This window comes from Rattus norvegicus, chromosome 1 (assembly GCF_021556685.1).
Source record: "Rattus norvegicus strain SHRSP/BbbUtx chromosome 1, alternate assembly SHRSP_T2T, whole genome shotgun sequence".
Lineage (NCBI taxonomy): Eukaryota > Metazoa > Chordata > Mammalia > Rodentia > Muridae > Rattus > Rattus norvegicus.
In genome coordinates, this window is record NC_141534.1 from 206,564,054 (window position 1) to 206,590,362 (window position 26,309).

General features: G+C 46.9%; 2 protein-coding genes across 6 annotated transcripts in view; one reads left to right on the top strand and one right to left on the bottom strand.

Annotated features, from left to right (window-relative positions):
• Positions 1-11,538: 11,538 nt before the first annotated feature.
• On the bottom strand, positions 11,539-22,042 carry Mapk1ip1 (mitogen-activated protein kinase 1 interacting protein 1). Of its 4 annotated transcripts, NM_001419506.1 has the most exons (4): positions 21,743-22,042; positions 20,334-20,454; positions 19,376-19,498; positions 11,539-12,707 (listed from the first exon to the last, which is right to left on the bottom strand). In NM_001419506.1, the coding sequence occupies exon 4, from the start codon at positions 12,368-12,370 to the stop codon at positions 11,579-11,581; it is 792 nt and encodes a 263-aa protein (NP_001406435.1). In that variant the 5' UTR covers positions 12,371-12,707; positions 19,376-19,498; positions 20,334-20,454; positions 21,743-22,042; the 3' UTR covers positions 11,539-11,578. The 4 variants fall into 4 exon arrangements, with proteins under 4 accessions (NP_001406435.1, NP_001406433.1, NP_001406434.1 ...); NM_001419504.1 differs by lacking the exon at positions 19,376-19,498 and having other exon boundaries at positions 20,334-20,395; NM_001419505.1 differs by lacking the exon at positions 19,376-19,498.
• A 94-nt stretch (positions 22,043-22,136) lies between these two features.
• Positions 22,137-26,309, top strand: part of Ppp2r2d (protein phosphatase 2, regulatory subunit B, delta) — a 34,123-nt gene continuing 29,950 nt past the window's right edge. Inside the window, exons 1-2 of one of the 2 annotated variants that reach the window (XM_087618504.1) lie at positions 22,137-22,300; positions 22,387-22,479. Coding sequence is in view for 1 of the 2 variants with exons in the window: in NM_144746.2 (NP_653347.2) it covers positions 22,294-22,300; positions 22,387-22,479 (100 nt within the window). In the remaining variant the exon portion in view is untranslated. The remainder of the gene's footprint in view (positions 22,301-22,386; positions 22,480-26,309) is intronic. The other variant, NM_144746.2, reaches the window with a different exon arrangement.

Below are 26,309 nucleotides of genomic sequence, written 5' to 3' on the forward strand. Positions count from 1 at the left end.
GACACTAATGAACCCATTCCATCTGCAGAGTTCTCATCATGAAGCCTGGGATGGTCTGAGATGCTCCCTGCTGACAGCCATAGAGCCCCGCTCTGGGCTCTGCCTATGGCTCCACCATCACATTAGCCCTCAGCTGGCTATCCAAACTCGTGTTTGACTAGTCACCCTTCACAGTCCGTGGCCTGGCCCCTTTGGATGTTTCCTGACCTGAATTAGAAAGTCCAGCCCTAATTCCTTGCAGGTAAAAGAAAAAATACTGCTAGCTTTGTAAATAATCACTGAGCCAATTCAAATACAGGGAAAGGGACTTAAACATAGCATTTGTTAGAGAAGGTGCACACATGGCAAATGAGTGTGTAGAAGACATCAACTGCCAGAGAAATGCCAACCAAAACCACAGAGAGGTACTGTGGCCACAGTCTGATGGCCACTGCCAAAAGGCAGGAAACGCCAAGAATGGGTAAGGATGTAGAGAAAGTGAAACCCTGCGCATTGCTGGGGAAGTAAAATGGTACGGCCAGGGTGGAAAACAACACAAGCCTTCAGAAAATTCAAAACAGGGCTCGGTGGGTAAAGTGTTTGCTGTGCAAACGTAGGGAACCCAAGTTCACATCCCTGGTTCACATAAAGTCAGCCATGGTGAAACATATCTGGGACCCTAGTTCAGAAACTGAAGACGGAAAGATCCCTGGGAATCGAGGGCCTGCCAGTCTAGTCAATCAGTGAGGGAGACCTTGTCTCACAAAATAGGTGGAATGCAGTAGAGAAAAACACCTATTGTCAGCCCCTGGCCTCTACTCATCATGTGACCACATACACATAGGCACACGCACATGTACACACACACACACATGTACATGCATACACACACACACATGTACATGCATACACACACACACACACACACACACACACACACACACACACATATTGAAAACACAACTACTTAAGCTGTGAAAATTCCATTTCTGGTTAAACTGAAAGCCGTAGGGCCAGAGGGGTTGCTCAGTGGTTAGAGCACCTGCTTGACTTGAACATGACCCTTGCTTTAAATTCCCAATTCTGAAGAAGAAAAAAATGTTTTTTTCTTCTGAATCACATATTTGTAAACCTTCTCCACAACATTGTCATGCAGAGCGCAAGTACCCATCAGTAGGTGACGGGTGAAGAAAGAAAGAAAGAAAGAAAGAAAGAAAGAAAGAAAGAAAGAAAGAAAGGAAGGAAGGAAGGAAGGAAGGAAGAATATGTTGATTTCTTCAGGTTGCTACCACAAAATGCCATAAATTCAGTCATTTATAAACAACAGGTCATGCCACCAACGCGTTCAGCACCTAGTAGGCCTGCTGTCTGCTTCACTTTTAATTTCGACTGGCTGAAGACACAAGTGAGTTTCAAAGGATGGATGAGACCTCTTTCGCAAGGGTGCAAACCACACTCCTGAGGCTCTGGCCCTAGCTGTCTCCTCAAGGCTCATTCTCTCGGTGCTAGTGTGCATGTGTGAGAACAACACGGACACCCAGGTCTAAAATAACTGTGTGTAGCCCGCCCCGCCCATGCAATGAAACACTATGCAGCCTTGAAAAGGAATGGAATGCTGACGTGTGAATGAACCTGGAAGATGCTGAGTGGTGTGTGCCAGAGAAAGGGACTCTGTTCCCACAGGAAAACTGTGGACTTCTCAACTAGGACCATTTTTATAAAAAGCTACCCCGTGCCTTGGGACGGGGGTCCCATGACGGGGGTCAAGTCCTGCCCTGTGGGGAGCATAGAACGAAGATACTAGCATCCAGAGATCTCCGGAGAAACCAGGAATGTTACGTAGGCAGTGGGAAAGACGTGAAACCTGTTCTTCTATCCAGAAAGCTAAGAATGGAAGTAATTAACAGCGCGGTGACCTGCTTTATCTGTTGGGCCAGGCCTTATCAAGCTTCTACAACCGGAACCAGAGGTGGCTAGTAACCTAAACAGCCCTTATATTTCTTGTACCGGCAGAGGCTCCTCCAATCTCCCACAACCAGGGCCCAGAGGTGGCTAATAACCAAAATGACCTCTATGCTATCTGTATGACTGAGACCAGGCCAGACACTTAGGCCCTTGCTAGTACAGGCAGCCTACCTCTAGAACCCATCTTCTTAAAGGAAATATCATGGGTACCCTGGGATAATTTTTCTGTGTAATTACACCTCCTTATGCATCGGGGACTGTATTACACTAGGAAACTTTTTTCTAAATTATACTGGGCTTAACTACATTGGGAATAAACCACATGTTATTTGACACCCCGAAGTCTGATCCAGGTTGACAAGTCAACCTACACTGGGTTTTCAGTCTTATTTCTTCCCAGGATTCACCTCCCTGCCTGACAGGAGGGAGCCCCCTCACTGTCCTCCCAACATGTGCCATGTTGCTGCAGAAGCCTGAGAAGAGACGACTCCAGACTTCTAAAGAAGCTAAGAAGAACAAATGGGGTCATAAGTCACCAGAGACTGGTTTATTAATTGGGCTTTTGTCACTGTGACAAAATACCTTCAATAAACAACTTAAAGAAAAGTTTGTTTGGACCCCCAGTTTCAGACGGGTCAGTACGTGTTCACTTGTCTCTATCGTCCTGGGCTATAGTCAGACAGAGCCTCATGGTGGGCCATGTGCGGTGAAGCAGAGCTGCTCAACCCATGGTGGCCAATAAAGAGAGAAAATATTCATACAGCATATGAAGCCCAAGAAGAAGGAAGACCAACATGTGGATACTTCATTCCTCCTTAGAATGGAGAACAAAATACTCATGGGAGGAAATAAAGGGACAAAGAGTGGAGCAGGGACCGAAGAAAAGGCCATCCAGAGACTGCCCCACCTAGGAATCCATCGCATATGCTGCCACCAAACCCAGTCACTATTGCTGATGCCAAGAAGTGCATGCTGACAGGAGCCTGATATGGATGTGTCCTGAGAGACTCTGCCAGAGCCTTACTGATACAGATGAGGATGCTTGCAGTTAACCATTGGACTAAGAAAGGGGTCCCCAATGGAGGAGTTAGAGAAAAGACTGAAAGAGCTGAAGGGGTTTGCAACCCCATAGGAAGAACAACAATATCAACCAACCAGACCCCACCAGAGCTCCCAGGGACTAAAACACCAACTAAAGAGTACATATGGAGGGACCCATGACTCCAGCCACATATGTAGCAGAGGATGGCCTTGTCTAGCATCAATAGGAGGAAAAGCCCTTGGTCCTGTAAAGACTCATTTCCCCAATGTAGGGGAATGCCAGGGTGTTGAGGTGGAGTGTGTGGGTGGGAGTGGAAGCATCCTCATAGAAGCAAGGGGAGGGAGAAGGAGGTATGGGAGAGGTGGTAAAGTGAATAACATTTGTAATGTAAATACATAAAGTATCCAAGAAAAATAAAATTTAAAAAAAAGAGAGAGAAAGATAGCACAAAAGAGACCAAGGATAAGGTACACCCTTCAAAGCCACCTCCCAGCAAACTTCTTCCTCCAGCCAGGCCCCACCTCCTGATCATTATTAGGACCTAATTCATCCAGTGCTGGTGAAATCAACATCTTCCTGAGGCAATTGCCTCTCAACAGCGCCACCTGCTGGTCAGAAAGCCTCAGGACAAGCACTTGTTGGGAATGTAACTTCAACCTCTAATATTTGTTCATAATTATTAAACAAATATAATATTAAATGTACATCAGTGGAGATAACAGAAAACTGTCTCTTTATAAGAACTGAAGAGTGGAATGGTCAAAGGTGGACCTGCCATTGTCACTCAAACGGAAGTAACTCCGTGGCCCTTCAGGGCAGCCGATTTTCCCAGCCTGGAAAGCGGTAGCCTGGGGTCTTCATTAAAAGGAGAAACCGGGCCAGATGCTTTGGGGGTTCCTTGCAGTCCTCTAAAGAGAAGTCCACTTCAGGCCTCCCACTAAAACTGCACATTCCAGTACTAACCCCTAGCTACATATGGCCAGTACATTTAGATTCAAATTAATTACAGCTAAATAAAATGCAGGGTTTAACTTGGTCTCAGGAGTCACGTTTCAAGTCCTCAACAGCTGTGTGCAGCTAGCAGTACACACTGGGCTGCACACAGAACTCTCCTAGCATGCAGTTCCTTCATGGGATCCTCCAGCTCCTTGAGACCACATGCTCCCAGCCTGTGAGTCCACGGAAATCTGGAGAACTCATAGATTCCAGTCTCCCCAGCAGCTCTGGGTACAGAGGAATCCCATGGGCAGGAAGTGAGTAACACAAAAGGGCTACCCTCCTGCCCAGGGGCAGGTTCTTGGGATGTATCCACTAAACAGCAAATTGGGTCTCCACCACTCTGGTTCCCCAGAAAAGTGGAAGGCAAATTCATAAGGTTAACTAGAGAGAATAGCACTGCTGTTCCCCTGGCAAGTGACCTCAGGTGACATAAATCCATGTTTACCGATTAAACCTCCAGTCTCATTCACATAAGGCCTAGCACTGACCTTTTACCTCCTAAAGCCTTCATAATCGCTTTTATTATTATGGCGGAATTTTATCTCAGTTGAAAGTTTCTTTTTTTGCACCCTATTAAAAGTGTTAATAAGCTGCATTTAAAACCTTACCTCACAATTAGGTTGGATAGGCTGAATAAATCAACAGTGGTTCTTGGTCCATTTGAGGGAGAAAATTGAACTGCTGTGAACTTAAATATTTTAAAAGTCAGAGCTGATGAACATGTTAATGCTGCCCAAAATTAGCATGCTTAATTTATGGTGACAAACAGGAGGCCATTCCCTGCAGAGCCCTGGAAGGAAGGAGCACAAGAAGGCGGGAGGCGCTAACGAAAGGCCTTTGGCGAGAGGCTTTCTGGGAGCTTTCTGGTTCCCTGGTTCATGGTGTCCATGGTTATTTACATTCACAACTTCAGACGAGAAACCTCAAGTGCATGTGGTGGGGACGGGGGGGGGTGGGGGGAGCAGCACGTCTCGTGTAGCCCAGCCTAGTCTTAAATTTGCTCTGTAGCCAAGGAATGCCTTGAATTTCTGTTCCTCCTGTGCCTGCTTCCAGAGTGCTGGAATGAGACATCTAACCTAAGAAGCAGTATTTTGAAAGGCCCTGACAAGGACTGGTAAGAGGGCTCAGCGAGGAAGAAAGCCTGCCGGACAAACACAAAGACATGAGTTTGGATCCCAGTGACCATGCAAAAGACTGAACACGCCCAGTGTGCAGCCTGTAACCCCAGCACTTGCGGTGCGAGTGGAGTCAGAGACAGTAGCTGTGACAGTAACTTACTGACAGCCGGCCTAGGATTCAGTCAAAGGAATAAGGCAGAGAATGATAAAGCGGGATACCTGACTTCCTTCTCTGGCCTCTGCACAAGTGTGTACACAAGTGCAAGGCACACCCATGCATACACAGACTCGTGCACATGCACCACACATACACATACCACAGTTACTCACAATACCAATGATAATAAATAAAAGCCCCCGGCAAGTGTTTGTGTGGATAAGCTATGTGGGAGCCATGCAGCTCTGGACACATCCTGCCAGCCCTCTGTGAAGACCATTCTGCCCCTCTCCTCCTAATATGGTAGAAATGTGCCTTAAGAGTAAAATCCAAACAGACCAAAGGTCTAACGTGCTCAGTCTGCCACATCTCTGATGCAGAGATCAAAGGGCCAAAGACGGAAGCTTGGGGAGATTTCTTAGTTGGTAGAGTGCTTTATGCAAGCACGAGGACCCGAGTTCAGATCTCCAGCACCCACATCAAGCTGGATTGGTGATGAACATCTATAACCCCAGTGTAGAGCAGACAGAGACAGAAGGATCCCTGGGGCTTGCTGGCTAAAAAGATGAGCTCCCGGTTCAATGAACAACACTGGCTTTAAAAATAAGGTAGAGAGCGATAGAAGAAGACACTCAACATGGCCTCCATATGGGCACATAAAAATGGGCAGGTACTCATGCACAGGTGTACACACAGGCACACATCAAGCTTACACTGATGCATGTGCACTCTCTCCTCCTCCCTTTCTTCCCCTCCCCCCTTCTCACACCAGGGGAGGGGGAAGAGAGAGAGAGAGAGACAGAGACAGAGACAGAGACAGAGACAGAGACAGAGACAGAGAGAGCACACATAGTTGGACACTGGGTAAGTAGCCCGGTGGAGAGCTTGCCTGATGTGGCAGTTAATCTTCATTTGTCCACTTGACTGGATTTAGAATTACCTAGGAAACAGACTCCAAGGCATACATGTAAGGGTGTTTCCAGAGAGGTTTAACTGAATGGCAAAACCCACTCTAAATGTGGGTGGCACCACTCCATACATCCCATGGGCTGGGGTCCCAGAGTAAACAAAAAGAAATCTAGTCTAGGTGTAGGGCCATACACATCTCATCCTAGCACTTGGGAGGCAGAGGCAGGAGGACCTCTGTGAGTTTGAGACCAGTCTGGTGTACATCGCAAGCTCCTGGACAGCCACAGCTACATAGTGAGACCTGGTCTCAAAAATAAGAGGAGCAGGAGAAGCACCGGAGGAGGAGAAGGAAAAGAATGGGAGCAGAGTGTTTGTCTTTCCGCTCCCTGACAATAAGTACAGTGTGTCTGGCTGCCTCATCCCTGCTGCCATGCCTTCTCTGTCATGATGGACTACACACTCAGCAGGTGGGAAAGCTCACTGGACAAACATGAAGACAAGCGTTTGGATCCCAGTGATCATGTCTAAACAAAGCCTGCCTTCCTTAAAGTCTGCCTTGCCTTGTTCAGGCATTTTATCATAGCAATGAGAAAAGCAACCAAAAATAACTAGTGTAGATAAGACCCTGGGTTTCAGCCCCAACACAGCACAAAAGGTTAGACTCGAGTACAGGGTGTGGTAGTTCAGTGAACAGTGCTTACCTAGCACTGAGAGGTCCTGGAAGATTCCCGTCCACTGTAAAAGCTGGCCCTGGGTTTAATCTCCACACCAAGCTAGAGAATACACAAACCAGCTTTGCAGGTTTCAGGCTGGTGAGAAGGAACACCAGGCACAGACCTACCCAGGGATGGGATCCTGGACATCAAGGCTCTCAGACCCTGAGCAACTTGCCTAAGAGCAAGGCTGGGGATAACTAAGTCAGAACACTGAGGGATAGCCGGATACACTTTTAACAGGCATCTGGGGTGTGGTCTGCAGCTGACATTCATAGGAAGAAAACAACTTAGTACTTCCTTTTTAAATGTCAGGATTTTGTGATATATAATATACTCCTTAACGCTGTCGCTGATAAGGTCTTTGTTTATTTTGAGACAGTCTCAATGTGTAGCCCAAGTTGGCCTGGAACTCACCATCCTCCTGCCTCAGCCTCCCAAGGGCCAGGATAACAGTATGAGCCACCATGCTGACCATCCTCTTTTTAGAACATAAAACAAAAGGTGAGCAAGTTCTCATGGAGTAAAATCAGTGTTCTGAAAAGCTCGTCGGTTTTCTCCAGGACACTGTACATCTCAGCTACAATAGAATAGAGGAGAACATCCACTATGTGCAAGGGAAGTTAAAACCAAGCATGAATTTCCTCCTGGTAACTTTTCCTTCACAGCAGCCCCAGAGGTGCTATTAACAAGGCCCAGGAAGCTTCCACACCTGTCCTGGCTCTCTCATCTCTGCCTAGAGTCAGAGACAAACACCACCACTGTCATCAACCACATGGCACAAGATCTACCAGGGAAGGTGGGGACGGCATGGGGCCTCTAGAAATCCTCTACCTCCAGCACAGGACAGCATGAGTCCTGTGTTGTCAACTAACAGTGAGAGCATGCACAGCCCTAGGCTGACATTCCACCTCAGAACTCTGTAAATGGACTCAAATTGCTCGTGCGCAGTTATTTATTTTATTTATGGAGTCTCGGTTTTCCAAGTAAATTATTCTCCCCTGACTCTGATATATTAGTTTGAAATGACAAGTATTGCAACATTCAACACAAAACACAAAATGAGCTCCAAGTTAAAGAGATGTGAATCTCCAGATGTGGGGTAGAAGTCCATTCGAAGTTTTCGTATTTAAAATGTCAAATAATCTAGAGGGTTAGTACCATTTAATAAGTTACGGGCTCATGTTCCTTAAAATAGTTTCTGTTACAGGAAGGCTACTCAGACTGTAAAACACCCAGGGAGGAAAGGGTCTTGTGTGCCTACACCACAAACACCATTTATCCTAGGTCAGAGGCTTTTCAGCTGTTCATATCTAACCTGGGGTAACTCAGGTGGCCTGGCCAGTCACTCAGAAAGGGTCTTGCTCAGTTCCTAGGACAGCCTCTGGCCCAGGATTCCCAAAGGACCTTCTGCTCTTATGCTCTGCCATGTTTGTAGCCTGAAATGCTGCTGGGCATTATAGTAGGGACACACCAGGGGACAGGTGGCCAGCCTATGGTGTAGAGGATTCCCAGAAGCAGGCTGGAAAGGTATCTAAACAGTCAACCAATCACAACAAAAGAGGATCTCCACATGGACTAGTGAAGGATCCTAGTTCCTACTGAAGTGTAAGCTATTGAGGCTTGGCCTGGTAGAAAGTAGGTGGGTTATGGGGTTCCTGTGAAGGACCCTAGGGGCTTTTGCCAGCTTTACACTCACTGCCTCAGGTGGAAATTAGGCCAAGTATCAGCTTCCTGCATCCGGTCAAGGCTAGGCCAAGTTCCATTCTCCACCCACAGTTCTCAGGAGGAGCAGGGACATTCTTAAAAAACCACAGAATGTACTGACTGGTAGTCACCTGACCTTCTGGTCCCAGATAGAGTTCGAATGCATGTCATATGCTTGCTAGCCAATAGATTCAAAGGTCAATATGCTTAGCCAATAAGTTTAAACTGTAACCTTGCTGATGTAACCTGTTCCCATAAAAAGTATAAAAACTGCTTGTTGTAGCCATTCGAGGTCGCCTTCTAGTCACTCGCCACGAGGTTGAAGGTCAACCCTGATGCGCCAGAAAATAAACCTCTTGTGTTTGTACCAACCTCTGTTCTCGTGTCTCACCTTCGGGGGTCTCCTGGTAGTTAAGACTCACTTCGAGCCTTACACTAGGACTCGAGTGACTGGGTGCTAAAGGGCCCACCTTTAGTTCTGGGCTTAGGAACAGGACATTTCAATTCAACATGTGTGAAACCAACCCACGTTGTCCCTGCTGCCCTGAGGGACAAAGCATCTGTGGCCCTTCCAAGCAGCCAGGCCCACTGGGTCTCCATGATCCTTGATGTGTTCAGGTCCCCCATGACTCCCTCATACAAGACTGTCTCAAAATAAACTATCTCCTGAGCAACTAATGGTACTAGACATGGTGGGCAAGCTGTATGATGGGCAGGTTGTATAGCCTGGTAGTGTACAGCTCTGAGCAATGGCTTCACTCCCACTTGCTCCAAGCACCACCCAGCTCAGGTCCCTGGTAGCCCTGAGCAGAGACCTACAGGACTGGGACTCATGCTGAACCAACAGCCACATATTCCGATGCAGCCAGGCCATGTGTTGTCTCTACCCCAGACACTCCTCAATCCCTAGGAAATACAAGGTTGTTCCAGGCTTGGAAACACTTAGCCTGAGGCCACAGAAGCAAGAAGCTTGTTTTGATAAGCAGAGCTTCCTAGAGGCCAGAAGCATAGGGGGTAAATCTAGGAAACCAAAAAACCAGCCTAAGAACCGGGTGAGTGAGAAGTGAGGAAGACCCAGGATGCAATCCAACCCTGCCTGTAAGAGCAGAGGGTCTCTCTCCCCTTGCTTTGGACCTTCCTTCTCATTCCTCCAGTGTCTCTATTGGGTACTACAATCTAGATAGTGCTTGCCCACTGTGGCTTTGCCCTGGAATTAGTCATCTGGTACTACCTCAGGTTATAAGATGTCCTGGGTCCTCAGACTTCCTCATGCCTACAGTTTTGATCACAGAGAAGGATCCAGACCTATACCTGCAGCTCTGCACAGTGGTGGAGCCCTGAGAACTGTGGAGGTGCTCAAAATACCTGCAATTCTATCAGTTCTATGAATTACACTGGCTTTGTTTGTGATAGACTCGTGCAACCCAAGGGCCTCAAACTCACTATGCAGCTGACGATGGCTTTGAACACTTGATCCTTCTATTTCCAACTGAGTGTTTGGATTACAGATGTGCAACATCATGCCTGGCTTGTGATGAGATCAAACTCAGGGTCTCATGCATGCTAAGCAAGCATTCTAATGACTAAACTACAGCCCTAGCCTGTGACTTTTTAAATTCTTATTTGTAGTCATGTATACATGTGCAAGTCTGTGTGTGAGTACATACGTGAGTCCAGATGCCTATGGAATCCAAAGGCATTGGATCCCCTGGAACCAGAGCTACAGGGCATTGTGAGCTGCCCAAGCCCCGTCACCATAGCTTGTTTCCTCTTGACAGACAGGTTCTCTAGCACCAATGTGAAAGAAAACTTCTAAACCTTTTGCCACAAGGCCTTTTGGAAAACTCACTAATGGCAACTTTCTATCTAGGAACTCTAGAAGAAACCAGATTCCTGTTAACAAATAGAACCTGAATGAAATATTTTAGCAGTGTTTCCTTAGAGGCCACAGCAGCAGGGTCTGGCTCAGTGCTCAGGGTCCCCAGTTTGAGTCCTAATACAGAACTGTGTGCCCTTTCCCAGCTCAGCAGAAAGTCTCAGCATCCAACCCTCGAGAAGTGAGCATCTCATTTCCCTTTTTCTTGCAGGGGACAGCCAAATGACTCACCCCTAAAATAATGGAAATTAAAGAAGATGGCATGGGAAAGGGAGGGGAGGAGGAAGACAAGCCCTGAAATCCCAAGGAATCCCAGCAGCACTGTGTCTCACCCAGGACTCCTGCTCATTTGGCAGACAAATTAGTTTTTTTTTAAAAAGTAACAGAAATTGTTACATTGGAAAAAAAATCCCTTAAAATGAGGTACAAGAGTGCCACCCTGTGGTGCGTCTCTTCAGCATGTCTGGAGATAACTATTTCCTGCAATGTTCTGAATTTTCCTTCTAACAAGCCCAGGTGTATAGACACCTGAGGCCACCAGCACATGCCATCCAGAAGGTGCATGTGGCATCTGAAGAGGTTGAGGCAACTCAAGCTATGCCAGGAGACTCCAGAATCCTGCCACCCCCAACCAAAGAAACTTAGTAAAGCTACAGGAGTGTCTTAACTGACACACACCGCAGAAGAGGCAGTGACAAGCCCTTCGGGGAAAGCTCCATTCCTGGTGTATCACAATGCTCAGTGGTCTAGGCCTGCTCTTCACCACCATCCCTAACCACTGATCTGGAGTGATGGGGGCAGATCCTAACACACAACTAAAGCCAAGCCATTAGCTGTTGTTGCTTCTGTGTCTTCTGCATCTAAAGCAGGCCAGAACCTGATGCTGTTGGTACACTGGTGACCTGAGGACCTCACTCCCTTGAAGGTATGCCCACAAACAACTAAGCTGCAACACTGGACAAAACCCAGAACAAAACAAGTTCACTGGTTGTAGGTTTTTGGGTTTGTTTGTTTGTTTGGTTGGTTGGTTGGTTTTTTTTGGGGGGGGGTGGGGGGGCAAAACAACATTATACTGTTTATTACAGGTGTGCCTTTTATTCTCCTAGACAAGAGTCATTTGGACCCTTCGTGTTCCTGCTGAGAATTAACATGCAGCATAGTCATTAAACAAAGCAGCATCATTTTGGGGTCAGTAGTATTGTGTCCTTGTTGTTTCCCCAATGTCTCAGCTTTGTGAGTTAGAGTCTTGATGTCTCCCCAGGTTACTCGCTTGCTTTTCTTCTTGTAACGTCTCCTCTTGATGGCTTTGTTGTCTCCCTTCAGCTGCTTCTTTTGCCCAGTGGTCATCAAGGTGCTCTCCGGGTTGGACGAATCAGAATGGGAGCCACCTGGCATTTCATTCACTTTATGAAGGTTACCAGGCATTGGTGAAGCACCAGAAGGTCCTGGAGGCAGTTGGTAGGAATTATTCGGAGAAGGCTGGAGTCCTGGGGTGGGATATGAAGCTTCAGGAGAAGGATAGGATGCCGGTGGTTTCCAGGCTCCTGGTGGCACTGTGACCCATGCAACAGGTGGTGCTCCTGACACTGGCAGGGGAGGAGTGGGAGATGGCTCTGGAAATAGATATGGCACATTGGGATGCTGCCCTCCCATTCCTGGCGCCCAAGGTCCAGAAGACATGGATCCCTGTGTACCTAAAGGACCAGCTGGATCTGTGTGTGCACTATTTGGCCTAGGTAGCTCTGGAAAGGGCATATTTGTTGTAACATATGGCTTTGTGTGGCCAGGGACTCGTACAGCAGGGCCTGGATAAGGACCACTAGGTTGGGGACATGATGGTCCAGAAGGAAGAAAGGGTGCTGGAGATCCTGGTAACAGTCTAGCCGGAGGGAGGAAGGGATACATCCTTGTTGGTGCTGGTCTGAAAGGCACAGTGGAGGGTGCTGCACTTAGTGGGCGTCCAGATAACACAGCAGGTGAACACGTGAGTTACTTTTAGGGCTGGAGCCTGGCCAGCCTGGAGGAGATTGGCCAGCTTTTGTCGTGCTCACAGCAGAGGTTCTGGCAGGGGCTGTTCGGTGATCAGGTAGCACATCTGCCAGTGAAGATTCACGTGGTATTTTTCCAGCAGGATCTAAGCCCAAGGCGCAGCCTATAGCAGTGATGAGTCCAATAAGACAGGCAATGGAGAACCGGCCTGAGCAAGTTGACTGTTTAAATGTTTCATAAAGGGAAATTTGCCCTAAATAAAACAAAACAAAACACACAGTTGATTATATCACATTCTGAACCATTAGTGGTCTAACCACTTTACCAAAATGAGGAAAAGGCCTGGAAAAGACTCAAGTCATGGAGATTGAATGGGGATAGAGAAGAGAGGGACTAGAACACAGGGCACAGGTTGGGGATAGAGAAAAGGGATTAACACATAGAGCATATAGGGCACAGGAGCTAGGACAGCATCTACAGAACAGCAGTGAGGAAAGAGATGCTTCTAGAAATGTCTCCATTGCTTATTCTGGAAAACAGTCTTGTAAAACTTTTAAAAGGAGTTTTGTAGATTAAAAAAACTTTAAAAGATAGTTTTGTAATAACTTAGTAAAATTCTAGTAGAGTAGAATTCTCCCAAATTAAGAAAGAACATTAAAACCAAACAAAGTTGCCTTCTTTCTTAATGGTGAAAAAAGATTATTTCCACCTGAGATTAGGAAGGACAAGGCTTATCTGGGAAAGAAAAAAAAAAAAAAAAGGAAGGACAAGGCTGTGGTGCCCATGTCACCATGCCTACTTGGCATCACAGAGGAAGTCCTAGCCAACAAGAGCCGAAAGAATACAAGAAAGGAAAATAAAATGTATGTAGAACAACAAAGGAAACCAAAAAGTCTTTGTTCTGATTATCCCATTGTCTATGTGGAAAATTCCAACAAAAAGACCTTCTGTGGGTTCAGTCCTCAGCTGGGGGGGAGGGACGACCTCCTGGAGATCACAACCAGGCTGCAGGACAGAGTCACCACATAAAAGCTGACTTCTTTCCTCTGTACCAGCACTGTAACTGGGCATAAGTATCAAAAGAATTAACATCAGAATTCCAGACTCATCAAAGCAGAGCAACATCAGAGGAGCAACACTGACATCAAATAAGTTCATATGTGACAAAAGGTAAAATAGTATGATGCTTGAAAAAATAAATAAATAAAAACAATGGAGTAGAGGAGCCAGTCTGGAAATAGACATACACAGTATCAACAGATTTCTGACAAAGGAGACATAACAATGGTACAAAGAAAGTCTAAGGCTGGAGAGATGGCTCAGTGGTTAAGAAAACTGACTGCTCTTCCAGGGGTCCTGAGTTCAATTCCCAGCAACCACATGGTGGCTCACAACCATCTGTAATGGGATCTGTCACCCTCTTCTGGTGTGTCTGAAGACATAGTAAGTCTAATCCACAAAAGTTGCTGAAATCCCCAATGTCCACAAGCCAAAAGCATGTAACTTAGACACAGATGGACACCTCTCAAATGCAGCTCAAGTGGATTATAGACCTAAAGGCAAGGGCATGACAAACACGTACGATTCTTTAAAAAACAAAAACAAAAACTGTAAGAGATCTTTGTGTGACATCAGCTTTGGCAGTGAGTTTTTAGATACAATACCAAAGCCAAATCACACTTGTGAAAGAAAAACTAAGAAAACTAAGGTGGATTTCTCTAAAATGTAAATGGCCCATCTCTGAGAGATAGCTTTCATGGTACAAGAAGCCACGCCAGCTTCCAAAGGAGGGAAGTAACCAAAAGTCCTACCTTGTGTCCTAAGCTATGACACCTATGAACCACAGCAAGGACCAGCATGGCACAGCACCCCTAAGGGTGCAGTAGTGGGGTGCACACCTTGGTGGTAACCGACAGCTCTCTTGTTGGACTTAAGACCCGCTCAAAGAAAATGATGCCTGGTACTGGAAACCTAGCTAACTACTCAGCACTGAGGAGGTTATAGAAGTGTGAGAGAATCTATAACCACCAATTTACTAAACCACCATAATCCTAACAATAGTCTAGCCACTCGTCAGTCCTTATACCCATGGACTAAGCACGGTCTTCACCCCTCATCAAGGAAACTTCTCTTGCACAAGATGGAGACCATTGCAGAAAACAACAACCAATCAAAATGCAGAGTTGTGAAGCCCAGTCCCAGTGGCTACATGCACAAAACATTCCTGCACCTAAGGCTCAGAGAATATTGTAGAAGAGAGGACAGAAAGACTTTAATCAGGAAGTTAGAGGCTATCTCCTGATAGCCTCCAAAGCTATACCCATAAAGTCTCACCAACATGACTTCCCAAACATTAGCTGAACAAGGACCTCCTTGCACAAGTGCATATGCTGAAGTGGATAGGCAAAAGCCCACAGGACTCAACCCTACACAAAAAACTATAGGATACCGAAGAAAGCTGGGGGTAGCAGAGGTGGTCTTCTCTAGGGAAGAGCACAGCAACTGGGTTGTCCAGTGTCAAATGGTCAACACTGAAAACATAAATACATACAGGTAGCATAATCCATATATTTACATATTTATATGATATGTATGTGTGCTATATTATGACTAACCTTATATATATTCCTATATAACCTTATATGTTCCTATATAAACATACACATATACATGCATGCAATAACAGTTAAAAAGGAGGCCATAAACTTGACGGAGAGTGGAAGAGAGCACCTGGGAAGGTTTGAGGGAGGAAAGGGAAGGGAGAAATTTTGTAAGTATATTATAATCTTAAAAATTAAATAAAACAACATCTCTGGTGAAGAGCTAGTGTCAAAAAACAGAGGAGTCCAAAGAAGAGGGCTGGTTGCTATACAGTTTTATCGAGCTACTGTAACAAACTGCCACAGACTTCATGACTTTCAGTAACAGAAATGGACTCTCCCTCAGATCAGGATATCAGAAACACACAACCAGCTTCACTGCAGTCTGGGTGACTTTCTCTAAAGTCCTTCCTTCTGTCTTCAAAGTACATTACTGCAGTGTCTCTCAGTCTCCATCTTACCTGTTTCTGTTTTGCACTTTGCCTTTACAATAAAATCACTTTCCAATGTATCTGGGTCTTGAGACAACTTGGTCTAGCCTCAACTTGGGGCTAGAGAGATGGCTCATCAGTTAAAAGCATTGGCTGTTCTTCCAGAGGATCAGAGTTCTGTTCCCAGCATGGTGGCTCACAGCCATCTATACTTCCAGGCCCAGGAAATCCAATGCTATCTTCTAGCCTTTACCAGCTAAACACATGTTACACACAGACACAATGCAAGCAAAACATCCATACACAATAAATAATTTGTAAAAGTCTCTCATCTGAATCCTATCCAAAACCTCATGTCCCAGTGAGGCCCCACTCACTCACTGCTCAGGGAATGCAAGCATAGATACATTAGCCTCAACAGTCAACACAGGAAAGGGTTAGCCAAAGGAGAAATGGCACATCATCTCACAAGGAGGCCTGAGATCCCTGGCTGGCTTCAGCATCTAGGTAAGGTTTAGAGGAGTTCTCATATCTCATGAGGAATCATGGGAAATTTCACTAATAGTATCAGACAGATGTTGGGTTCTTAAGGTGACTCCAGCAGAAGGTTAACAGAAGGGCTGAAAGGAGATGAGGATCATTAAAGAAGGGTCAGCCAGACATTCCAGCTCATAGAAAAGCTGTGGCAGAAACTGCCTGATTGACTATGACCTGTTTTGGTAAACAGTTGTGTTTACCAAAGCTTCATAGCCATAAACAAGTCGTCTGGACAAAGCTGGGTCTCCTGTGAAGACCTGAGCCCAAAGTCTCATCCTTGAATGGAACACAGAACAATTAGCCATGCCTCAGAGGCAGCCCTGCATTTTCCCCAGAACCCCAGATAGTAGAGACCTATTGTGCTTTGTGAGGTTGGCTGGGCCAGGTCATCTGTCAAGGAATGAGAACCTACACACACACACACACACACACACACACACACACACACACACCCCTGCCTTGCTTCCACTCACTTTTCCTTCCTGTTCTCCCTTCTTCCTTCTCTCATTCCCTCATCTCTGGCAGCAAGTGAGAGCTAAGGCCAAAGGTCAGGGCTAGGGCATGTCCATAGCTCAGATGCATCCTAATGATCTCACCCCCACTCAAAAGGCTAAGATAAAAAAGGTTTCTGTCGCGGGGTTGGGGATTTAGCTCAGTGGTACAGCACTTGCCTAGCAAGCACAAGGCCCTGGGTTCAGTCCCCCAGCTCCGAAAAAAAAGAAAAAAAAAAGTTTCTGTCCAGGGTCTTACAGTGAGTGTGCTAGTGTGTAAAGATTCTGCCAGTTCATATGGGCAGGCTTCAGCCTCTGATCTAAAGGAATTTCTCTTCCCAGGATGCTTTTGTGAGCACATAATCCCAACCAGCATACACTTTGGTCTCTTCCAGGACTTTCAAAGTGATCACTGAGTTGCTTCTCCTGTCTCGTCCAGTAGAGGGCAACAGCTCCCTAATGAAGAAAGCACCTGCCGCCAGCTTTGTGCCTAATGAAGCTCCTCCAAGAAGGGCTGGTACTTCCTTCTCTGGAAATGTGTACACACACACACACACACACACACACACACACACACACACACACATTTAACTTACATATATACACATGTTTATATGTACATGTATGTATGGACTGGGACCCATAAATGACTCCCACCTCTCTGAAACTCAGTAACAAATATCTCATTGAGGCCACAAATAAGGCTGGCATAGAATTTTGGTTTACTTTCTAGAGCCCTCCTAACTCATGCTCAAGGATAGGAACTGTTGCTCCTAACTCTTGGCGATGAAGAAACTAGTTCCGATAAACTAAAAAGGCACGGTGGCACGCACTTATGTATGTACCCGTGTGGTGGAGTACACCTGTAATCTCAGCACTGGAAAGACAGAGGAAGGAGTTCAATGTCATCCTGGGCTACACAGAGAGTCCAAGGTCAGATAGGCCTACATGAGACCCTAATAAATAAAGGGGTGGGAGAAAAAAGAGAAGGCAGGAGAGAGGTGAAACTTTCAATCTGGAAGCACAGCTTCAGTTCCTGACTTTGTTGGGCTCCTGGCCTTGGCCACTAGGGCGATACCTTCTATAATCACCTGGCTCCTGCATGGGGAGCTGGGGTGCTGCTCCAGCTGGACATATTAGGGTAAGTCCCATGTACCACTGTCAAGTTCACAAGACCAAGCTCTTGGACACCCATTGTGTTAGTTCTAAGGGCTCAGAGGACAGAACATGGGGCTGCTGGAAAACACATTCCTTGCATATCTTCCCTTCCTTATTACTTTTTACTGAAGGGCAGGTGTCTCAGCTGTAATGAGTCACTAGGCCTGGTGTGGGTTCTGATCCTCATGGTGGCCTGTTTCTAAAGGTGACTCATGGGGTAGATGTCAGGTGCTAAAATGAAGGGGCTGCCCTAAAAGGGCTTTCCCCTGAGCAAGCAATCAGAGCTGAGGCAGGAGAGAGAAGCCCTCACTCCCCAGATCACATCAATCAAGCTGACATTTCCTCCCACAGGAAGATAAGACAACTTGCATTGTTAAGGAGCTTTGATGTACAAAGAGCTTTCCCCGATATACAGGATTCCTCAGTTACTAAGATAAATGGGGAAAGATTTGACATTTACTGTGCATAATTTAAGTTCAAATAGGTTCCCAGTGAAGGAAAACTGCAAGTTGCTGAGCTGGGTCTGTGCCTCCAGTTCCATGCCTTCTGTCGCCATTTCGGCTCTGCCTTGATTTTATAATTTAGAGAACAAAGCCATATTGTGGAATATTGGGAAGCTGTATTTCTATTCTTGAAGTGAAGCTATCCCCATCTGTGAATTATTTCTTTTCCAGAAAAACACTTAAAATGAGCAAGTGGTTTTCTCTCACTCTAAAATATGATTCAAAAACATCGAATAGCTGACAATGTTTAAAAAAAGAAAAGAAAATGCCAGGTATCTATCAATTTAGAGCGGGAAAGTGTTCCCAAGCTTCTAGGCCAGCCTCTGAGACCTTCTGTGCATGGATGTGATGAAGTGTGTATTCTGCTCCTAATTAAAAGCCTGCTGTGTTGCTCTAAAATGTGAAACAGAGAAATGCCTGAATATCCACGCATCGGCTCAGGATGAACAAACCATGCTGCATCCCACTATGACAGCAAGGACAGCAAGTCTCGGCCCTTTGCTTCTACTTTTTCCTTCCCTTCAGGCAAGGGAAGAACAGCATCATGGAAGCCAGAGAGCAGCAGAAGGGGCAGGTGCACTCCCATAGGTAATGCCGTGGCTTTGGGAGTTCCTGAGCTAATAATGCAGGTAAGTGGTAAAGCCAGTGCTTTTCTTCTGTCACCAGGACTTGTAGATCCTGAAAGTTAAGAGCTTTGTGTTGAGTCGTTATTCCTAGAGAGGATGTTATGATCTCAGGTATGGGAAAAGCTTAGCAGTAAGTGTCTGATTTGTATTCTAAGCCCTTCAGTGGGCTCTGACTTACCGATGACGTACACTTACCAGACCCAATGGATACATATTAGGTAATGCATCTGCTTCTGATACCTTGGGTGACATCCTAGAAATTCTAGAACTGTCAGCAGAATCGGGCCAAAAGCAAGCTCAGGGATTCCAGGCAAGGAAGCTGGCAACTGAGCTAGCAACTCCAACAAGGCATATAATTGTCCCAGGACCCATGCCCCTCAGTTCCCAGGGCTCCTCTATGCTCACCTGCCCTCTCCCCTAGGTTCCTGTCCAGTCCCGAGGAACCCAAAGTGTGAATCAGGATGGGATCTTAAGCTGAAGTTAGTGCTGGCATTCAGCTACATGAGCCAAGCAAGTTTCTACAACCCATCCTGGAGTTAGGCCATGACTGTCAACCCAATAGCCTCAGCACCCACCTTTCCGGCTAAAGCTCAGAACTCTAGCCCATGCTGAGTTTCCAAGGACTCCGTTCCATCAACCTGCTTACATCGTAGACAGAGATGGCTCAAAATAACCTGCTCCTTATGGACTCTGAGCTCCTGTGCACAAAGACTAGATCAGTCTCACTCAACAGACATACAGTATTTGTTTCATTAGTTACTAACAATTGCTATGGAGACCTTAAGATCACAGAAGGCATGAGCTGCAGCACAGTAGCTTATGGTCTTTAGGGAATGACCCACACGTGTTCTCTGTATAAGGACAGAACCACGTCCTTAGAAAGGAGGGTGATAAAGACAAGAGAAGAAAAGTGGGGATAGATAGAGTGGAGGTGGAGAAAAAGGCAGGTACTATCCTACTCCACTTTAGAGTAAGCAACAGAAAATGATGAGAATAGAGATGGTTCAGTGGCTAAAGGCACTTGCTGCTCTTCCAGAGGTCCCTAGTTTGGTTCCAAGCACCTGTGTCAGACAGCTCCCAACTGCCTATAACTCCATCACCCTCTCATGGCCTGGATGTAGATGTACATAAATTTTAAACTTAAATTTGGCCTATGCTGGCTCATTTCTTGTCAACTTAACACAAGGTGGAGTCACCTGAGAGGAGGGTACCTCAATGGGGAAAATGCCTCCATCAGATCTGGCTGAGGGTAAACCTGTTATTTTCTTAATTAGTGATTGATGGGGAAGGGTCCAGACTATTATGGGTGGAGCCACCTCTGGCCTGGTGGCCCTGGGTTCTATAAGAAAACAGGCTGGGCAAGCCAGGAGGAGCAAGTCAGTAAGCAACACACTTCCATGACCTGTATCAGCTCTGCTTCCAGGATCCTGCCCTGCTTGAGTTCCTGCCATGACTTCCTCCAACGATGGACCGTAATGTGGAAGCATAAGCCAAATATACTGCCTGTCACTGATTATTAGGGCAGCTACTTACAGTTCTGTCCACTCAGTCTGTCATTCTTCATAGAGAGCATTCCAGTGCACACGGGCACACGTCTGTGACAATGGGAACCGTTTTAACTATTGCAGTCTTCTTACATATCTTAAACATGCAGCTACAATTAGGCAGAAAGGAATACTTAGCAACCCAGGCATTACTTGAGATACCCCTGTCTACGTGGAGTCTGAATAAACTTAAGTTAGATCCCAGTTCTGCAAGAAGTCTCAGAATGCTTCTTCCCAGGCTTGGAATTCCTTCCTCAGGCTTCTCCCGGTATGTCCTCTCAGAGCTGTATACATATGCTTCTAACTCTCTTGATGATCTGGAGTGTCACTTGAGTGACACTCCTATACCCTCACTACCTCACTACTCATTACTCTCACACACCCAGACGCCTGCGGCTCATTTTACCCTCCTACTTAACTCGGGAGACAGTTCTTTCAGAAACAACCCTGGGTGCTGCGGCTGATGGAGGGTGCTATTCCATCATGACTTTCCCAAACTCTGCCACAGCCAGTCCTCTCATCAGAGTTCACCCCCTGAAGACATCGTCCTGCTTTGTCCCTGACCACCATGCCTCCACTACCATGACTAGCCTTCTTTGGTCACTCTGTTCTCCCCTCGGCTTCTGGCTGTGCTTTAAACATGTTAGCGAGCTAGGTGTGCTCAACAAGGTGGAAGCAGAAGTATTTCAATTTAGAGACCAGCTTCAGGTTACATGGCAAGACCCTAATCAAAGTGTGTGTGTGTGTGTGTGTGTGTGTGTGTGTGTGTGTGTGCGCGCGCGCGCAATTGAATTAAAACTAAAAACATAGACAAGGTCAGGGTGGACCTTCGTGTGCACTGGCTGTCCCCACTTCTAGCAGCTGCCCAAGATTTCGGAAGGAGACTCTTATCTCCTCCAATTGCTCTCCTTAAGATAGCAACTGCTCCAATCTCCTTTCCCCTGCTTCTGTGCTGTATTTAATTCTACGCCACTTGACTTTCCCCAGGTTTTTCTTATTGTCTCTTCTCCACTGCAGATTAAGCTCCACCAAGACAGACGCATCACCTCTACACAAGCAGCATCCCAGCCAAGACTGAGAACAGAAAAGACACTTGCTAAAAGGCAGAACAGCATTTGTGGAGAATGCTCTGGTTTGGAACAACTGCCCTCTAGTGGTGCAATAAGCTCACTGCCAACTTCATAGTGACTTCGGATACGTCAAGCCCACGAACGAATAATTCCTGTTCATGCTAGAAAAACACACCCACAAATAAAGCAAATGTCGACGGTTCCCTGGAGCTATACTGAGAGCTCAAAGAAGTGCCCTGAAGTAGCACTCTGGTGAGATCGGTGCTCAGAAGCTACGGTCAAAGATACTGGGGGCAAGCAAGCCTGAGTGATGGGCAAAATTACGCACGCAGGTGCTGGGTTCCAGGTGCTCCGGGATTCAGAGACCCCGCCAGCCCACGGCCGAGCGCTCTCTATTGGCAGATCCACGGAGGTTCCGCGTTCCCGTTGGCTCAGCTGTAGGAAGGGTCCAGGCCTTCGAGCATCCAATCCAGCCGGCCGCAGAAGAAAGTCTGAGGCCTTAAGAACGCAGAGGGCGTCGCGTCCTAGCCCTTACACCACTCGAGAAGGCCATCTATATCTGCTGGCCGACTATTCCAAGACACTCTTTCCATAGACCGCAGCGGCTACGCAGGCCCAACCTCAAAACAGCTCGCGCAGACGCAGTCGGTGCACGGTGCGCCCCCGGCAGCCCCCGCGGCACTGACCGTCGGAGGAGGCGGAGGGGGATGACGTCATCCGGCGGGGCGACGGGCTTTGGGCGCCATTTTGAAAAGGGAAAAAAATTCCCTCCCCGGCGGCGGCGGCGGTGGCGGCAGCGGCAGCGGCGGTGGCGGCCGGGGCTGAGCGCTCGGAGCGCCTCGGTCGGCCGCGCTCAGCTGGGCGCGTCCCGCCCGCGCCATGGCAGGTGAGGACCGTGCGCGAGCGGGCGGGCGGGCGGGCGGACGGTGGTGGGGCGGGGCGGGGCCGGCCTGACGGCGCGCTCTGTTGCAGGAGCCGGAGGTGGCGGCTGCCCGACGGGCGGCAACGACTTCCAGTGGTGCTTCTCGCAGGTGAAGGGCGCTGTCGACGAGGACGTGGCGGAAGGTGAGGCCCGACCGATCCCCGAGTCCCGGGTGCAAGGTCACGCTCAGCCGCCGGTCCGGACGCGGTCGCCTTTGCCCGCCTGACCGGCGTTGTCTTGTGAGACCCTCGGCCGGCCAAGCATAAGAGAGGGAGGGGCGTCGGTAGGGAGACCGCTGTGGACGCAGGCATGGGGAGAGACTGTGGCTGAGTCCCGCTTCGGGGGTCTGTCGGGGAGACGGCGGTGGACGCTAGCCTTGGGAGGCTGTGGGGAGATGGCTATGGACTCCGGCCTCGGGGGTCGGTAGGCAGATGGCCATGGAGGGCCAGTCTCGGGAGGCTGTGGGGAGACGACCATGGACGCTGGCCTCGAGGTCTGTGAAACGGTAAGGCTGGGGCAAAGGTATCAAGCCTTGTAAGGAAGCTAGGCCTGTGGTCACAGGTCTTTGGAGTCTAGGGTGCACAGCCGTCGTAAATGCAAGTCTCTCTAGAGTCTATACGGAATAAGACGGGACTGTAGACACTAGTCTCTGGCAGTGGCCCCGGGATTCGGCTAGGAGTTGGTACCACAGGGTGAGGTGAGGCTCATTTGTTGTGGAGGGGGGGGGGGGTGATGGCAGTTGACCTATGGGGTAAATCAGGTCCCGGACACATTTCTGTGGGGGCCCATGGGCTGTCTTCTCCCTGGCACCTGTGTAAGGGGGAAGGATATTCATGCAGGGTTATCAGTCAGTCTCCGGGAGCCCATGCTCTCTGTGCTACTTGACTCAGGATGGGATGGAGCACTGAATTTCTCAGGGTGCCCTGTTTGTAGACCTTGGTGTGCCAGTCTGTCCAGTCCAATCTCTGGCCAGGTAGACATCGGTCAGCTCTGATCTCCACCTCTTGGTGTTGAGCAAGAGGAACTTACTTTGTCATGGGATCTCCTGAAGCTCTGCAGTAGTGGCATTTCCCTGAGTGTTTTCTCTTCCTCCACAGCTCTTTAAAGCCACTTCTCCAGCCTTCCTTCTTAGTTTTTTGTTTTGTTTTAGATTTATTGGTTGGTTGTGAAAGGGTCTTGGTATTGTAGCCCAGGCCTTAAACTCTGTCCCATCCAGCTAAGTGCTGGAATTTCAAAGTGTTTGTGAGTGTAGGCTTATACACCCCCCTGCATGTGTAAAGATTAGAGGACAACGTGTCAGAGGAGTTGATTCTTTTCACCATGTGAGTCCCAGGGATGGAACTTGGGTTATCAGGCTTGACAGCAAATGACTCTTCCTGCTAAACCCCCTTAAATTTTATTTGTTTTTGGGTTTTGAGACAGAGTCTCATGTAGCTCAGATAGGCCTCAAACTCCCTATGTAGCTGAGGCTGGCCTTGAACTGTTTGTGAGACAGGGTTTTTCTGTAGAACAGCCCAGGTTTTGTACACGAGGCTGGCCTCAGGGATTAAAGACGTGGACTGCTATGCCCAACTTTGGCCTTGAATTCTTGACCCTGCTGTTTCCGCTTCCCAAATTCTGAAATTATTGGAAAGCGCTGCAAAGCCCAGCTTTCCTTACGACTATTCCTGAGCCTCCAGACTCAGTCTGTTGCTTTGTTTTTCCCCTAATCATAGTTTAAATGTGCCAGGTACACAGGGAGCTAGGAGAGTCTAAAGGCTGTGGAGTTTATTCTTAGAGATTTAACATTAGCCTTTTATATTAGAGTCATTGCAGCTTGTTCAGTGTCTAATACATGGGCCTTTCACTCTTTTAAAAGAAAGTCTATTTACTCAACCCACCTTTCTTGTCACTAGCAGCCTCTCCTCTGATGTCCTGTCCTGCTTCTTGTTCCCTCCTTCACCCTGTCTCTTCTGGAAGTATCTGGCTTGACTCATGACCCTTGAGAACATTCAGAGGTCTGTGGCCCCAGGGGACAAGACCAGACCATGTCATCTTGACCTGTGAAACTGCTCTCCAAAAGTTGCAGAGGTGCATGGTTTGGGGTTGAAGTCAGGTGACTTTTATGTGGAGTAGTTTATTGATTTTTTTTCTTCTGTATTGGCATAAAATGTATTACTGTGTTTCATTTTTCATGTGCCAGGTAGGTGACAGGTCAGCCTCACTCCTGTTGACTCATCCTATTTGTGATAATAGTGGTAGGAAGGTTAATCTGCCTTAATTTTGGGTTTCTGTGTGGTTTGGTTTGGTTTAGGTTTTATTGACCAGTTAAATGAATTTTTTAAAACCTACTTTTATTTATTTTATTTACATGAGTACACTGTTACTCTCCTCAGAAGAGGGCATTGGATCCCATTACAGATGGTTGTGAGCTATCATGTGGTTGCTGGGAATTGAACTCAAGACCTCTGGAAGAGCAGTTAGTGGCTCTTAACTGCTAAGCCATCTCTCCAGCCCCTCAGTTAAATGAATTTAAAACGACTTTATACTTTGTTAAATACCATTCTTTCCCTTAAAAATCATAACAGAAATATTTTGTTGCTTGTGTTAAACTGATTAGAACTTTTTGTGGGTGTTTTGTTTTTGTTTTGGGGGGTTTTCTTTTTAATTTTTGTTTTGTTTTGCTTTTTGTTTCGAGACAGGGTCTCCCTGTGTAGCCCCAGCTCTGTAGACCAGGCTGGCCTTGAACTCAGAGATCCTGCCTACCTCTGCCTCTCTGAGTACTGGAGTTAAAGGCATGCTCCACCACTGCCCAGTCCTTTTATGATTTTTAAACATGTGTTTTAAGTAAAACTTTGAGTACATCTAAAATTTTTAGTTTGCAAGTCTTTTGTATGTGTAATATTATATGATTGCCTGTATTTTTTTCAGTTGTATGTATTTACAGCTTTCTGTTTTAACTCACGCACTTCTTAATCCATCATTTATTTTCTGTCATTTTGTCATCAGACAGCTGAGATATTGTTTGACTTTTCAGTAATGGTTTAAAAAGGCAAAGGTAGTCACTGGACTAGGACTTGTACCAACAAAAATCACAACCCCAGTCTTATCCAAACTCACACTTGAAGAGGAAATGTTGGTGAGAGATAATTAGGAGGTGGCATTTCAAGGGGTTTAATTCATGTGCTGAGGCTTGGATTTGAGATTTTAAAGTATAGCAAAATTTATGTGTTGAAACTTGTAACTTATGGGGCTTTTTGTTCAGCTCTGCAAAATTCCAGGTAGCCCTGCTCCTATTTTGTCTTTCTGCTGTCCTGGGCATAATGGTCAGATGTGTGCTAGAGATTAATAAGTCTCAGAGAGCCTAGGGGACAGAGGGCAGGGTGTAGATAGGCTGGCCAGGCAGAGCAGGATAGAAAGGGCCTTTATTTCTATTTGAGTTTTGTGTTTTAATGTAATAACCCCTGATACAGTATTGAACTGTGTACTAATTGATGCACTATTTTTATGTATATAAGAATTAGATTTTGCTCTGAGTCAGGTTAACTCTTGCTGAAAGTCAAGGTTTCATTGTGTGGTGAGTCCTATATACCTGCAAATAGGAGCAAACTAGGCTCACAGAGAGATTAGTAATTGTCCTGCTGGTGCCCAGATGTGCAAGTGGCTGACAGTAATGATCGGTTCTCCTTCTCCTGTTGGAGAGTAGAGAAAGAAGCAAGAATCAAAATGGCAAAGCCAGGGGACTTGCAAGTACTGGGCTTAAGAATGTTCACTCACTGCTTTATTTGGGAAGATTTTGTGATGTGGAATAACCTGCAACCAGCCTCTGCTTTCTGACCCTGAGCACGCTTTTCTGCTAGTGAACATTGCATGACACTACAGCCTTTTGCATGTCTGTGCTTGGTAGACTGAGTCCTTAAGGCTAGCTGTCACCACCCTTTCCTAGGCCTTGCACAGGACCAAGCCAAAAAGCAGTGATAATTAATATTATTGG